At 43.6% G+C, this 14,510-nt stretch overlaps 1 protein-coding gene across 1 annotated transcript in view; it reads left to right on the top strand.

Annotated features, from left to right (window-relative positions):
* Positions 1-14,510, top strand: part of LOC138741150 (glutamate receptor ionotropic, NMDA 1) — a 143,131-nt gene that overhangs the window by 101,163 nt on the left and 27,458 nt on the right. The window contains exons 17-19 of the mRNA XM_069894817.1: positions 2,955-3,116; positions 6,410-6,519; positions 7,944-8,089. Of these exons, the coding sequence (XP_069750918.1) occupies positions 2,955-3,116; positions 6,410-6,519; positions 7,944-8,089 (418 nt within the window). The remainder of the gene's footprint in view (positions 1-2,954; positions 3,117-6,409; positions 6,520-7,943; positions 8,090-14,510) is intronic.

The following is a 14,510-nucleotide window of genomic DNA, read 5'->3' as shown; positions in this document are numbered from 1 at the left end:
GAGTTAATGGATAAATCCTGTCATAAAAAGGCTCAAAAAGGAAACAATATTTGTTTGGTGTGGAGGCTTTTCTGAGGTCCTGAGTGGGATTTTGGCTTATAACTGTTTAATCCTCAGGTGGTGCATTAGACAGATAGAAAGGATAGGGAACTGGAAGAGCAAATGTGCAGGGAAATAGCTGAGATGTGTAGTAGAAATAGTGTTGTGATAGTTGGGGATTTCAATTTTCTTCACATTGATTGGGAAACATAATCAGTGAGAGGGCAGGATGGCTTAGTCTTTGTACAATGTGTTCAGGATTGCTTTTTACAGCAGTATGTTGAGGTGCCTATTAGAGGTGCCTATTAGGGAACGGAATAGGGCAGGTGATGGAAGAGTGCTTTGGATCCAGTAATCATGGTCAGGTCCGAGGTTGAAGGTCTTTGAGTGGGGGAAGGCTAGATTTGAAGAAATGAGAAGGGATTTGCAGAAAATTATATGGGCTGATCTTTTTTCTGGAAAGGATGTAGAGTCCAGTTCTGGTCTCCATATTTGAGGAAGGATATACTGGCTTTGGAGACAGTCCAGAGGAGGTTTATTAGGTTGATCCCTGGGATGAAGGGGTTGACTTATGATGAAAGATTAAATCGTCTAGGATTGTATTCACTCGAGTTCAGAAGAATGAGAGGAGATCTTATAGAAACATATAGGATTATGAAGGGTATGGATAGGATAGATGTAGGAAGGTTTTTTGAGCTGGCTGGGGAAACTAAAATGAGAGGACACAGTCTCAAGATTCGGGGGAGTAGAATTAGGACAGAGATGAGGAAAAATAGTTTTTCCCAGAGAGTAGTGAATGTTTGGAATTCTCTAACCAGGGAAGTAGTTGAGGCTGCCTCATTAAACATATTTAAAATTCGGTTAGACAAATTTTTACATGATAGAGGAATTAGGGGATATGGGGAGAAGGCAAGTAGATGGAGTTAGGTCATAAATTAGATCAGCCATGATCGTATTGAATGGCGGAGTAGGCTCGATGGGCCATTTTTGGCCTACTCCTGTTCCTACTTCCTATGTTCCTATGAGAATTGGAGGGTATTTAAAGAAGAGATATTGAGAGTACAGGATCTTTACATGCCAGTCAGATTGAAAGGCAAGGCCAAAAGCTTAAGGGAACCATGGTTTTCTGGAAAAATAAGGAAGTTGGTTCAGGATAAGAGGGGGCATTTACTAAATTTAAGAAGCAAAAAATGGATAAGATATATGATTATTTCATAGATTGCAGAAAATACCTGAAGAAGGAAATTAGAAAAGCAAAAAGAAGGTATGAGGTGTCAATAGCTGATAAGGTAAAAGTGAATCCTAAGGGTTTTTACAGATATGTGAATAGTAAAAGGAGGGTTAAGGATAGAATAGGACCACTGGAAAATGAGAGCGGTCAACTGTGCGAGGAACCGTATCAGATGGGAGAGATATTAAACGATTTTTTTCTCATCTGTGTTCATGAAGGAAAAGGACATTGGACTATGTGAGATAAGTGAGGCAAATGGCTTAGTTATGGAAAAGATAGGGATTAGTAAAGAGAGGCTTTTAGAGCTTCTAGGGTCAGTAAAAGTGGATAAGTCTCCTGGTCCTGACGGGATTTTCCCCAGGACATTAAGGGAGGTCAGGGAGCAAATAGTGAAGGCTCTGTCAGTGATTTTTGAACGATCACTGGAGGAGGGTGTGGTGCCGTGGAATTGGAGGGTTGCTAATGTAGTTCCATTGTTTAAAAAAGGCACGAGAAGTCGACCAAGTAATTATAGGCCTGTAAACTTGACTTTGGTGGTAGAAAAAGTTATGGAGGGTATTCTTAGAGATGGTGTGTATAAATATCTAGATAAGCAGGGATTGATCAGAAGCACCCAGCATAGGTTTGTGAAGGGGAAGTCATGTTTGACAAACCTTGTTGAGTTTTTTGAAGAAGTGACAAGGTGGTTGAAAGTAGGGCAGTTGATGTAGTCTATCTAGATTTTAGCAAAGCTTTTGTTAAGGTTCCACATGAAAGGTTAGTAAGGAAGGCTCAGTCACTAGGGATGAATAGAGAAATAGTAAGATGGGTTCAGAGGTGGCTGGAGGATAGACAGCAGAGGGTCATGGTGGACAACTGTCTGTCAGGATGGAAGCCTGTGATGAGCAATGTGCCTCAAGGATCGGTACTAGGTCCCCTGTTGTTCATAATTTATATTAATGATTTGGATGATGGGGTGGTTAACTGGGTCAGTAAATTCACAAACGATACAAAAATAGGGGGAGTGGTGGATAGCGAGGAAGGTTTTCAGGGATTACAGAGGGATTTGGTTTATCTGGAGAGTTGGGCTGAAAGATGGCAGATGGAATTTAATGTAGAGAAGTGTGAGGTGTTTCATTTTGGAAAAAATAATCAAAATAGGACATATGTAGTAAAGGGGAGGACATTGGGGAATGCACAAGAACAAAGAGATAAGGTGGAGAGGGTGCAGAGAAGATTACTTAAAATATCTAGAGTACAGAGAAAGGTTGAAGAGGTTAGGACTTTATTCATTGGAACATAGACGTTTGAGAGGGGATTTGATAGAGGTATTTAAAATTATGAAGGGAATAGATAGACTCGATGCAAGTAGACTCTTCCCCCTGAGAGCAGGGGAGGTTGAAACAAGAGGACACAAGTTGAGGGTAAGGGGGCAAAATTTTAGGAGAAACATTAGATGATGCTTCTTCACTCAGAGAGTGGTGGCTGAATGGAATAATCTTCTGGAGGAAATAGTTGAGGCATTTAAGAGGAGGCTGGATATATACATGGATAAGAGGAGGTTAGAGGGTTATGGGCAGAGAATAGGCGGGGAGTTGTTTGAGTGAACCAGCGTGGACTTGAAGGGCCAAGATGGCCTGTTTCCATGCCATAAACTGTTATATGGTTATATATATGGAAACTATCAGAAACTGTTTTATTCTAGGAAACTGCATGCGTTCATCTGGGACTCTGCAGTACTAGAGTTCGAGGCTTCTCAGAAGTGCGACCTCATCACTACGGGGGAGCTCTTCTTTCGGTCTGGGTTTGGTATCGGAATGAGAAAAGATAGTCCATGGAAACAAGCTGTGTCACTTGCTATCCTGAGGTACGCTAACATTAACCTGAGCCAGAACACTACTCCAGCACCAAAGGTCTATCTGCATTATTGTAAAGTCACACTATTTTTGCATTAAATATAACTGATTATTTACTTATCCTTTTATATTTATTTTTCCTCTTGTGTGGTAACTTATGCTTATTGTTTATTAGTGTAATTTACAAATTTTTGTTGCTGTAGCAAGAATTTCAGTGCATTTTTACATTGTACGACAATAAACCTCAAAGTCTTCATCATCAATAAACCTCTTCTTCATCAGCATTGTTAGACCTAACCCTCTTCTCCAGAATAACCTACTGATCTGGATCTTGATGCATCTCTCCCCCTCAGCGGTGCTGAGCAATGCCGCCAAGTTCAAAGTTCCATGGAAGTCCCATACCTGCTAGCAAGCTGTTTCCCTGCCTTTGCTGCATGAGATTGGTTGGGGTTTACATTTCAGAAGTTCCATCAGTGCTTGGATCCATAGGGTGAAAGAGGATGTGAGATCAGTCCTTCTGTTTAATTGAATTGAAAGTAAAGAGTGAAGGGCCTAAAATTCACGTTGTGTACTTTACATTTTCTATATTAATGCATGTTAGTTAAATGCTTTCAATTATTATTGTTTTAAATGTTCTTTTAATTTTTTCAAAACTATTTCATTAATTTTAATATATTCTTTGATTCATCTTGAAAGTTCTGCACTATTTCCAGAGGCATTTGGAATTCCATTGGTTTTTCCATCATCCATTTAGATATATTTGATATCCTGAGTATAGATAATTCTGCATAGAGAATGAAAGATTGACAATAATTTGCTGTTTCACTTGAGTGGCAGGAAGGAAGGTATGCAATAGCTAGGATTTGTATTTCTTGGCCTTGCTTGAGAAGAAAATTAGATTGTGGCAGAGAAAGGGGAACCATAGAATTGCAAATCATTTCTCTCTGTCCTCACTGAAAACTCTTCAGGAGGAACCATCTGGGCTTTGAGCAAGGATGAAAATGGGGCAGGCTGGAATCTACCCCCAGGTCAGTAATAGGGAGAACTAACGCTTGGTTTACATGCAGTTATCAGTGCAGAGCAGAAGGAAGGATTTCCTGAAATATTAGCTTAACCTTTCTTTCCATCAATCCTAAGAGAGTAAGAAAGTTCACCTCCCTCACACCTGCCTGGATGGGAGCAGCTGCCATGTGGATATGCCAAATAAAATTGGATAAAGTCTCATCACCATCCCAGATGCCTCATCATCACCCCTTGGAAAATTGTGCACACCATGGATGGGGGCACGGCATGGATATTTGGACAGGAATTAACCCTGGACCCAGTGAAGAACATCTGAAGAAAAGAACAGGAGTTTCTCAATCGATCTCTCAAGCCTCCTCTGTTTAATAGGGTCAGGGCTGATCTGATGTTGGCCTAAGTTTAATTTTACAGTCCTTCTCAATGTGAACTGAAAACCTGTCAATCCCAGTTCTTGAATATACTGAATAACTCTGCTTCCACACTCTCTACTCTATATAATGCAAGTATTTATGATCCTCAGAATAAATATATCCACACTCTGCTTAAGCAGTGATCCTTCGTTATGAAATTCTGACCCTGGTTCTAGAATACTTACAGCAAGCTGGGACTGGATAGGCTGGAACTTTCCCCCCTGCAGTCTAGGAAGATGAGGTTTAGAAATCATGGTCATGGATAAAATAAAGCTCATAGTTTTTTTCCCTCAGGGTAGGGAATCTAAAACTAGATGGTAGACTTAAGGTAAGAGGGGAAAGATTTAAAAGGGCACCTTTTTTCACAGAGAGGGTGGTGGGTATATGGATTGTGCTGCTGGAGGAATGGTAGAGGCGGGGACAATTACTTTCGGGACTTTGGTCATACTGCACCGGCAGATTTTTCTGACTATTGGATGACATCCCAATTATACTCCAGCACAAATATAATCCATTATCCTTTAATCTTTACACAATAGTACAATAAATGTTCAAAGAAATTGATATATATAAAGGGATCTCCATAATCAGGGCATTGATGAGTTGAAATGAAGCATGGAAACCAGAGACTTGTTTGTTAGGAACATAGTGAGGCAGAATAGTTTTCAGAAATTAACATCTTGAGCAGCACGGTTAGTGTAGTGTAGGAAGGGCTTGTTACCATGCTGCATCTCTAAATTTAAAAACAGATTCAATTTAAAAACATTCTCTTGTTCTTGCATCCTATTTACAGAACTAGAGGTCACATAGGAGGAGCTTGCAGTTTCTGTTCTAAATACCAAGGGTCTACTGAGCAATCTGGGAAACATCAGAAAGAATGAACTGCCACTGAGTTCCACATTGAGTCTAATGAACAGAAATCTGTGTTTAGCAGTACAGGCTAGGGAGCCGAGGCTTATCACACTTTGAATGGCCAATGGTAATCTACAAGAAGTGACCATCAAGAGCTGGCCTGGGTCTTGGCCGCTGTTTCGCGAGCAGAATGATGTGGCAAAAAAAAAAAAAAAAAAAAGACCTGGCCTGGTGGCTGATCCAGAGTTTTCCCATTCTATTCATGCAACCTGTCCCCAGAGTTCAAAGCACTGTCATTCTCAGCCGTGAATGAACCCAGCAATCGGCACTTACAGCTACCCAGGTGGAGAATTCTAGAGACATATAGACTTTGGCCTACAAACATTTCTCTTCTGCTCAGTCTCAAGTAGCCCATTCTTTAGAAGTCTGTGTTCCATGGTTTTTGACTCTCCAGTAGAAACGGCCTCTGCACCTGCACATTCCCTTCCAGATGTTGTCTCAATGGGTTCACTCTTTCTGGTGAACCTCAATGCCTTTAGGTTCTTTGTCTTCATGAGAGAATCCCCTCATCTCTTCTCACTGGCTCCAAGACCAAGACATTCTGTAGGTATGGAGCCCAAGCCAGTACCACATTAACCCAGACATGCTTTCACCAGTAGCTATCTGCGGTCAGTTACACTGAATGAACTGGATATGTGGCTTTAGACCATGGAAACCAGCTTGTTGGCTCCATTCATTCCTCCATCATACCCTGGCAGGACCCTCTTCCCCCTTGTTCTCTTCCATAATCCTGTCCAATATTTGCAACATTGTTACCACCTAGAGAGATTGGCTCCAAAGGTTAAGGGGTTTCAGACATTGAGAAACCTGTCATATATATTAATAGAGTGAAACTCCAAGGGTTCCTCAGATACGCCTGAGCACTTGTCCAGCAAACCAGACCTCTGAACTTTGACTTGGAAAATTCACCTCAGACACTCTTAGAAACCTCAGTGGCTGATTCTTTTTCATTTCTTTAGTTTCCATGAAAATGGCTTTATGGAGGATCTGGACAAAACCTGGGTCCGGTACCAGGAGTGTGACTCACGTAGCAATGCTCCAGCAACTCTCACCTTTGAAAACATGGCAGGTAACTGTTCCTTGAGTGATCTGCGTACCTCAGAGTTCCACTTTGTGTTGTGTCTGAGAGTGAGAGGAGAGATTGTCGGAGGTCCTATCTACCGAAGAGCCTGAGCAGGAGTGAAGCCCAGCACATGGTTCAGTTCCAAATGTAGAGCAGGTCAGCCCAGACAGGGAGGACCACAGCACCAGGTACTGCCCATTGATGTTTAATACACAAATGTGCAGGAGAAACTCAGCAGGTCATGCAGCATTCTTTATAGCAAAGAAATATGGCCAGCAATTTGGATGTGACCTGCTGAGTTTCTCCAGTACTTTTATGTATTAAACTACCATCACAGTATCTGCAGATTTTCTTGTTTAACTGCCCATTGGTGTCCCCGATAGTGATGTTCTTAGTAACTGCAGATAAGTCATTTAACAGTACGAGACTGTTACCATAAGTGGCATCAGAACTTGTGGAAGACAAATATGTTTTTTAGATAGAATTCGTGTGATTTTACCGGTCTGAAAAATATTATAGGTCTCGGCATTGGTCGTTCACACACAAATGACCAAAACTCAAACTCTCCATTTCTTTGCGTGAGTTTATCGGAAATGTAGTAATTAAAGAAGTGGGAGTTGAAACGTGCATCATTGATACCTGCAATTAATTAGCCCATTGTTCACAGAATGCCGGGAGTTTAACTTTAGACTGCAGGTGTTCCGGGAAATTTACTAGGGGTCCAGGAGGTAAAATATCAGAATGAGAATGGTACCCTCATTCCCGTTCTGACCTTTTTACACAGCATGTGTTCCAGGAAAATGGTAATAATTTCCTGGAATGTAGTGACTATGTAAAAACCATATTGTGAGCAGTGCAGACATGACAAGGAGATAAAAGTGCTGATTATGACAAGGATGTTTGGGATTGTATTAATTGGGAAAGCATTTATGTTGTATCACCTGTGAATTGGGTAGGAAACTATTGGCTGTTAGTGCAATCAGAAGTTGGACCAGGCCTTTGAGGAAACAATACCGTGTCATTTGATCACAGTTGTATCTAGTGTCATGGGTCAGTGGCCATGATAACAGACTAACTGAACTCAAGTGTCTATTGAGATGGTAACTGTGACTACAGTGAAAAAGTATTTATGTGATATCCTTATGGTAATGAGAAGTTTTGTGAGAGAGAAGTAGTTATGGTGTCAAATAGAAAAACACTTCTTCACTGAGGAGGTTTCTAAGGTGCTTTGACAAGAGATACCAGGGCCCAGGAACTCTCCCAAGTCACATGGTGGGGAAAGATTGAACCAATGGCAAGATGGTTGGTCATGTCTCTGCAGATGTAACTTGGTGCAAGTTGTATCACCTGTGAATTAAAGCAAATGTTCACTTTTGAGAATTCACACACTCAGTAGCCACTGAAGTCATGCCTTGTTTCTCATCCTTCAGGTGTCTTCATGCTGGTTGCTGGAGGGATTGTTGCAGGGATATTCTTGATATTCATTGAAATTGCCTACAAGCGACACAAAGATGCTCGGAGGAAGCAGATGCAGTTGGCCTTTGCTGCTGTCAATGTCTGGAGAAAGAATTTGCAGGTATGTTTCAGAAGTTCCAAAATCTTTGAGACACATCATTGAGGTAAATGTAGGACAGAGGGCCAGGTTTACAGATCATCTCAATAAAGGGGCTGGAGTGAAACAACCTGAGAACTTCACACTCACAACTTCAGCACTGCAGATAAAAATCATGGAGCAGTGATGGTCTGTGCGTTCTTGGCCAGAAGAACCTCATTAGATGGATGTTTGAATTAAGGCACATTTACCATTTTTAAAAGTTGTGGATGAAGAAATGTTTAAAGTCAAATAAGTTCTATTATTCACAATATTCCAATAATTTATGTGACTGTTGCAACACATTGTACTCCTTCAATAGGAAGATACAGTCTAAGTACAGTTTGTTAACAATGAGTGCATTCATTTATTTAGCTGTAATTGGCTGCTGGTTGCCTGTAAATCCTGCCCCTGCCTGCTATAGTTTATCCCAAGACCTCTGCATGATGCTCTCTGGACATGTTCTGCTCCCTGTTCCTTTCCCTCAACTGGCCATTCTCTATTGTTCTGCCTGCTGCCCCTCATTGGCTGCAGTGCATAACCAACTGCTCCTTGCACCATGAGCTCCTTATGGCTGGCATTTTATCTGTAATGCATGTGTACATTTGCTGCGAGATTCAGGCTATCCACTGCACTTTGAGCCATCCTTGTGCATGCTGCAACTGTGCGGAGGAGGAAGCCCTTCATACGCTGGCACCAACAAAGACCTATACATTGACAGAGGAACTCTGTGTTTGGCTGCTCGAGTGATACTCTACCTGCCAAACGTGTTGGTGAGTTCTCTACAGATACTGATTGGGGTTTGGAGAACATCAGAGTTTCAAAGTCTTCAAGAAGTGGCTGAAGTCTGACCTCTGAACTTCAGCCAAAACCTGATGCAGCTAGACCTGAGTTGTTGTTTCTCCAGATCTACAGGCAGGGCAGGAAAAACAAGAAGAGGACTTGGAGTGCATGATCACTATTGAAGGAAGGAGGAGGATGATGAACAGAAGACCAGTCACCAAGGACATTCAGGGAACTGACACCTAGAACTATGTTCACCTATAGAAATATGCCCAGCAATGCAAGGAGGTATTAACCAAGACATGAAGATGTTGCAGCTACAACTAACAGGGAGGAAGGCCAGGCCTATGTTATCAGACTCAATTAAGGTGATTAGCCAAGCATTTCTTCACCTCTGGGTCTTTCAAGGTTTATGCTACATCAAAGTATTCAAGGACCACAAGACATTTCAATTTCTTCATGTCCAGCTTGTTTCCACCACTTGAAAAATTCCACAAGAGACAGTGTTAGATACCTTCATAGCAGCCATGATCCTCGCATCCTATGCACACAAAGCCTGTGTCTACAAGGACATCAGCCAGGCCAATGAGAAAAATCACTTGCTACAGGCTTTTGAGAGAGTCCGTGAAAAAAAAAGGCCCCTATTGTAGCCTGTACACCTTGGAAGTAATGCAGGCTCAGACTCTGCCAACTGGTGTGGAGTCACAACTAGAGGGTTGATAGAAGGGCAGAAAGGAGAAAGAAGAAGGGAGTGTCAATATCTAGTGGGTGAAGGGATAACCAACCAGATTGTCACTGACATTTCTCTCTTACTCTCCTTGTGCTGCTAATCTCCTCAGCATCTGCTCAACCACTAAATATCAAAACCAACTCAACACTCCAAACTGTACTCATGTATTCAAGATTAAGAAACAATAGTCCATCATGCATAGCCTTACATCTGTTTGCTATAAACCTCAGGTGGCCCCAGAGCATCCATTCAATCTCACCTTGATGCTCCTCCATAAGTTGGCTTTGCAACATCAACTGAGAGAGGTGGGACCATTGAAGGCTGGATGGATTGGACCTCATTATTGATAAGACCAATGTCCTTGTGGCCAGGTTTGTGGGTGCAGTGACATTAAACTAATCTGATAGGGGTTGGCTTTGGGCACAGAAATATAGCATTGACCTATAGGAAAAAGATGCAGAAAGGATTGGGAGAGATATAGGTTTTGAGGAGTGGAGCAGGAGGGAATGGAAGGGTGCAATACACAAATGTACTGGAGAAACTCAGCAGGTCACACAGCATCTAGAGGAAGTAAAGGGTGACCAACCTTTCAGGACTGGGTCCTTCTTCAAAATGGAAGGATATAGAAAGCAAATATATCACTCAGTTTCTGCTGTAAGTGTTCTTCCCAATGCCTACTGCAATTTTTCTATGCAAAGCCATGTAGCTTCTTTTAAGTTTATCCTTGCACAGACAGTCCTTATTAATACTTATGGCTGTTAAATCTATTCCATCCAGAGCACTGTGAAATATTCTGCCTTGAGCACTGTGCCCTTTGTCTATAATCTTTCCAGTGGATTGGTCAATCTTTAGATGTCCCATCAAAGTGCACAGTTCACTATCTAAATGTTATAGTTAGTGCACTATTCCTTTGGTAAATGTTACATCTATTACACTGTGCTCTATTTAAATGCTGTGGTCAGTGCCGTGTCCTTTGTAATTGATGTGCCCAGTGTATTTAAGCTGCATTTTAATGTCATTGTTCAATGTATTGACTGTTCCATCAAATGTACAAGGTTCTCTTTAAACATTTTGCTCATTTTATTGGGTTGCTTGTAATTTTTATGTCCCGTGCATTTGTAAGCTTATAATCAAGGACTGAGTTCTTAGCTTGGAGCTCTTTGGTGAGTTGGGTCAATGGGTAGATGGTTGTTTGCTGAGTATTGTTTGTAATGGCACTGTGGGAGGTGTAAGAGAGCTGGTTGCAGGTCTTGTCTGCTACTTGTGCTGGAGTTATGATGATGATGTGCAGGTGGTAAATTGTGACTAGGTCTGAGATTTTGGTAAATTATTTGGTAAATTGGTTGTATTTCATTTTAACAAAAAACTGCAAATTCAGATAGATATTTTTGCATAACCAGTCAGAACAGATAGGGCTGGCAACACTGATGTCAGGCAGCAACTGTAGAAAGGACAACAGAATAAACATTTCAGTTTCTCTTCACTGAGTGTTTTCAGAACATTCCATTTACAGAAGAAACAGTGGCCAATTCTATATTTCCAGTATTTATCAATTTTCATCAAAGAGAAATGCCAAATTTACATCCTAAACTTCACTTCTCACTGGTGCATTAGGCTATTCCTCCAAAGTCCACCCTCAAGGAGAGGAGACTTTATGTCCTTCAGGCCATAGGAACAGGCAGTGTGCTCAGAGCATTAGTGCAGACATTGAGACAGTATTCACATCTTTTCAGAAACCTCCAGGCTACCTTCTACAGAAGCACATGGCAATCCTGGAGTCTCAAGATTCAAGATATTAAAATTCAATTTATTGTCATTGTAATCTTTTCTTCTTTCTTTGGCTTGGCTTCGCGGACGAAGATTTATGGAGGGGGTAAAAAAGTCCACGTCAGCTGCAGGCTCGTTTGTGGCTGACCAGTCCGATGCGGGACAGGCAGACACGATTGCAGCGGTTGCAAGGGAAAATTGGTTGGTTGGGGTTGGGTGTTGGGTTTTTCCTCCTTTGCCTTTTGTCAGTGAGGTGGGCTCTGCGGTCTTCTTCAAAGGAGGCTGCTGCCCGCCAAACTGTGAGGCGCCAAGATGCACGGTTTGAGGCGTTATCAGCCCACTGGCGGTGGTCAATGTGGCAGGCACCAAGAGATTTCTTTAGGCAGTCCTTGTACCTTTTCTTTGGTGCACCTCTGTCACGGTGGCCAGTGGAGAGCTCGCCATATAATACGATCTTGGGAAGGCGATGGTCCTCCATTCTGGAGACGTGACCCATCCAGCGCAGCTGGATCTTCAGCAGCGTGGACTCGATGCTGTCAGCCTCTGCCATCTCGAGTACCTCGACGTTAGGGGTGTGAGCGCTCCAATGGATGTTGAGGATGGAGCGGAGACAACGCTGGTGGAAGCGTTCTAGGAGCCGTAGGTGGTGCCGGTAGAGGACCCATGATTCGGAGCCGAACAGGAGTGTGGGTATGACAACGGCTCTGTATACGCTTATCTTTGTGAGGTTTTTCAGTTGGTTGTTTTTCCAGACTCTTTTGTGTAGTCTTCCAAAGGCGCTATTTGCCTTGGCGAGTCTGTTGTCTATCTCATTGTCGATCCTTGCATCTGATGAAATGGTGCAGCCGAGATAGGTAAACTGGTTGACCGTTTTGAGTTTTGTGTGCCCGATGGAGATGTGGGGGGGCTGGTAGTCATGGTGGGGAGCTGGCTGATGGAGGACCTCAGTTTTCTTCAGGCTGACTTCCAGGCCAAACATTTTGGCAGTTTCCGCAAAGCAGGACGTCAAGCGCTGAAGAGCTGGCTCTGAATGGGCAACTAAAGCGGCATCATCTGCAAAGAGTAGTTCACGGACAAGTTTCTCTTGTGTCTTGGTGTGAGCTTGCAGGCGCCTCAGATTGAAGAGACTGCCATCCGTGCGGTACCGGATGTAAACAGCGTCTTCATTGTTGGGGTCTTTCATGGCTTGGTTCAGCATCATGCTGAAGAAGATTGAAAAGAGGGTTGGTGCGAGAACACAGCCTTGCTTCACGCCATTGTTAATGGAGAAGGGTTCAGAGAGCTCATTGCTGTATCTGACCCGACCTTGTTGGTTTTCGTGCAGTTGGATAATCATGTTGAGGAACTTTGGGGGACATCCGATGCGCTCTAGTATTTGCCAAAGCCCTTTCCTGCTCACGGTGTCGAAGGCTTTGGTGAGGTCAACAAAGGTGATGTAGAGTCCTTTGTTTTGTTCTCTGCACTTTTCTTGGAGCTGTCTGAGGGCAAAGACCATGTCAGTGGTTCCTCTGTTTGCGCGAAAGCCGCACTGTGATTCTGGGAGAATATTCTCAGCGACACTAGGTATTATTCTATTTAGTAGAATCCTAGCGAAGATTTTGCTTACAAAGCCGTCCTGTCCAGAGAAGAAACAAGCCTTCCGTCGCGCATGCAGCCATCTTCAGCGCAAACTCCGGGAGATCCAAAATGAGTGGTGGACTAGCCTCACCAAACGAACACAGCTCAGCGCGGACATTGGCGACTTCAGGGGTTTCTACGAGGCTCTAAAGGCTGTGTACGGCCCCTCACCCCAAGTCCAAAGCCCGCTGCGCAGCTCAGACGGCAAAGTCCTCCTCAGCGACAAGATCTCCATCCTCAACCGATGGTCAGAACACTTCCAATCTCTTTTCAGTACCAACCGCTCAGTCCAAGATTCCGCCCTGCTCCAGCTCCCTCAACAGCCCCTAAGGCTAGAGCTGGATGAGGTTCCCACCCTGGATGAGACATATAAGGCAATCGAACAACTGAAAAGTGGCAAAGCAGCAGGTATGGATGGAATCCCCCCAGAAGTCTGGAAGGCTGGCGGCAAAACTCTGCATGCCAAACTGCATGAGTTTTTCAAGCTTTGTTGGGACCAAGGTAAACTGCCTCAGGATCTTCGTGATGCCACCATCATCACCCTGTACAAAAACAAAGGCGAGAAATCAGACTGCTCAAACTACAGGGGAATCACGTTGCTCTCCATTGTCATTGTAATAAAACAGTGTCATATGACATGAAATTACTTTTACCTGCTGTAAGGCAGACAGATTTGCCATTGGCAGGAATTTCCTGAAGCGCCTCTTGTGGTCAGAGAAAGAGAAGCAAAAGAGAGTTCCCCAGAGACACCAAGTGTCCATAGATTCACCTCCAGCACTTCTGCAGCCTCTGCAGCCACCCAGAGTCCAGTCCAAACCATTGGCAATACAAACTCCAGATCTGAACCTCCGAGATGGTCAGGAACCATTCAGTGCCTTCAGCACCCCCTTGCATCCCAGTTCTGATACCAGGTACCCCTTCATCCAGTTTTGAGCAACTCTCTAGCAGTCCAGCCAGAGTCTCCCGATAGCAGTCTCCAGCAGCCCATGCCTTTGTTGCCAACAGCCTGTCGCATGCATTGATCTTTCAGCTGCAGATCACTGTCCTATGGGTCGTCTCCTCTCCTTCTCTTTCTCAGATGGGGGATGGTCTCCCTGTTTTCTGGTGCCCTGCTCCAGTCCTCCACTCCCTTGGAGTTTGCAACCCCTCATAGCTGCAAACTCCAGGGGTGCCACCATCTTGGGTGGAGACCCCATGTTCGTGGGATTTTAAATAAAACTGCCATCGGCTCCTTTAATGGGCGGTTCAAAGCCTGTGCGGAGCTGACAGCATTTGACTGGGCAGCTTGTCCCTGCAGGAGCTCTGTATATCCGCTCCTCACTCCCCGCGGGTCCACACCAGTGCAGCGCTGCCATTACAGCAGCTCTGGCAGTGCCGCCATTTCCCCTGAGCAGTCTCTGGTAGTAATGACTCCTTGCACAAAGATCATGGCTTCACCACTCTATCCAGGCTCTTGAAAGCTCCCTGGTACCTTCTGCTCCCCCCATCATTGCAGCATACATTTATCTA

The sequence above is a fragment of the Narcine bancroftii genome, chromosome 1, assembly GCF_036971445.1.
Source record: "Narcine bancroftii isolate sNarBan1 chromosome 1, sNarBan1.hap1, whole genome shotgun sequence".
NCBI lineage: Eukaryota > Metazoa > Chordata > Chondrichthyes > Torpediniformes > Narcinidae > Narcine > Narcine bancroftii.
This window is presented reverse-complemented; position numbering and strand designations above follow the sequence as displayed.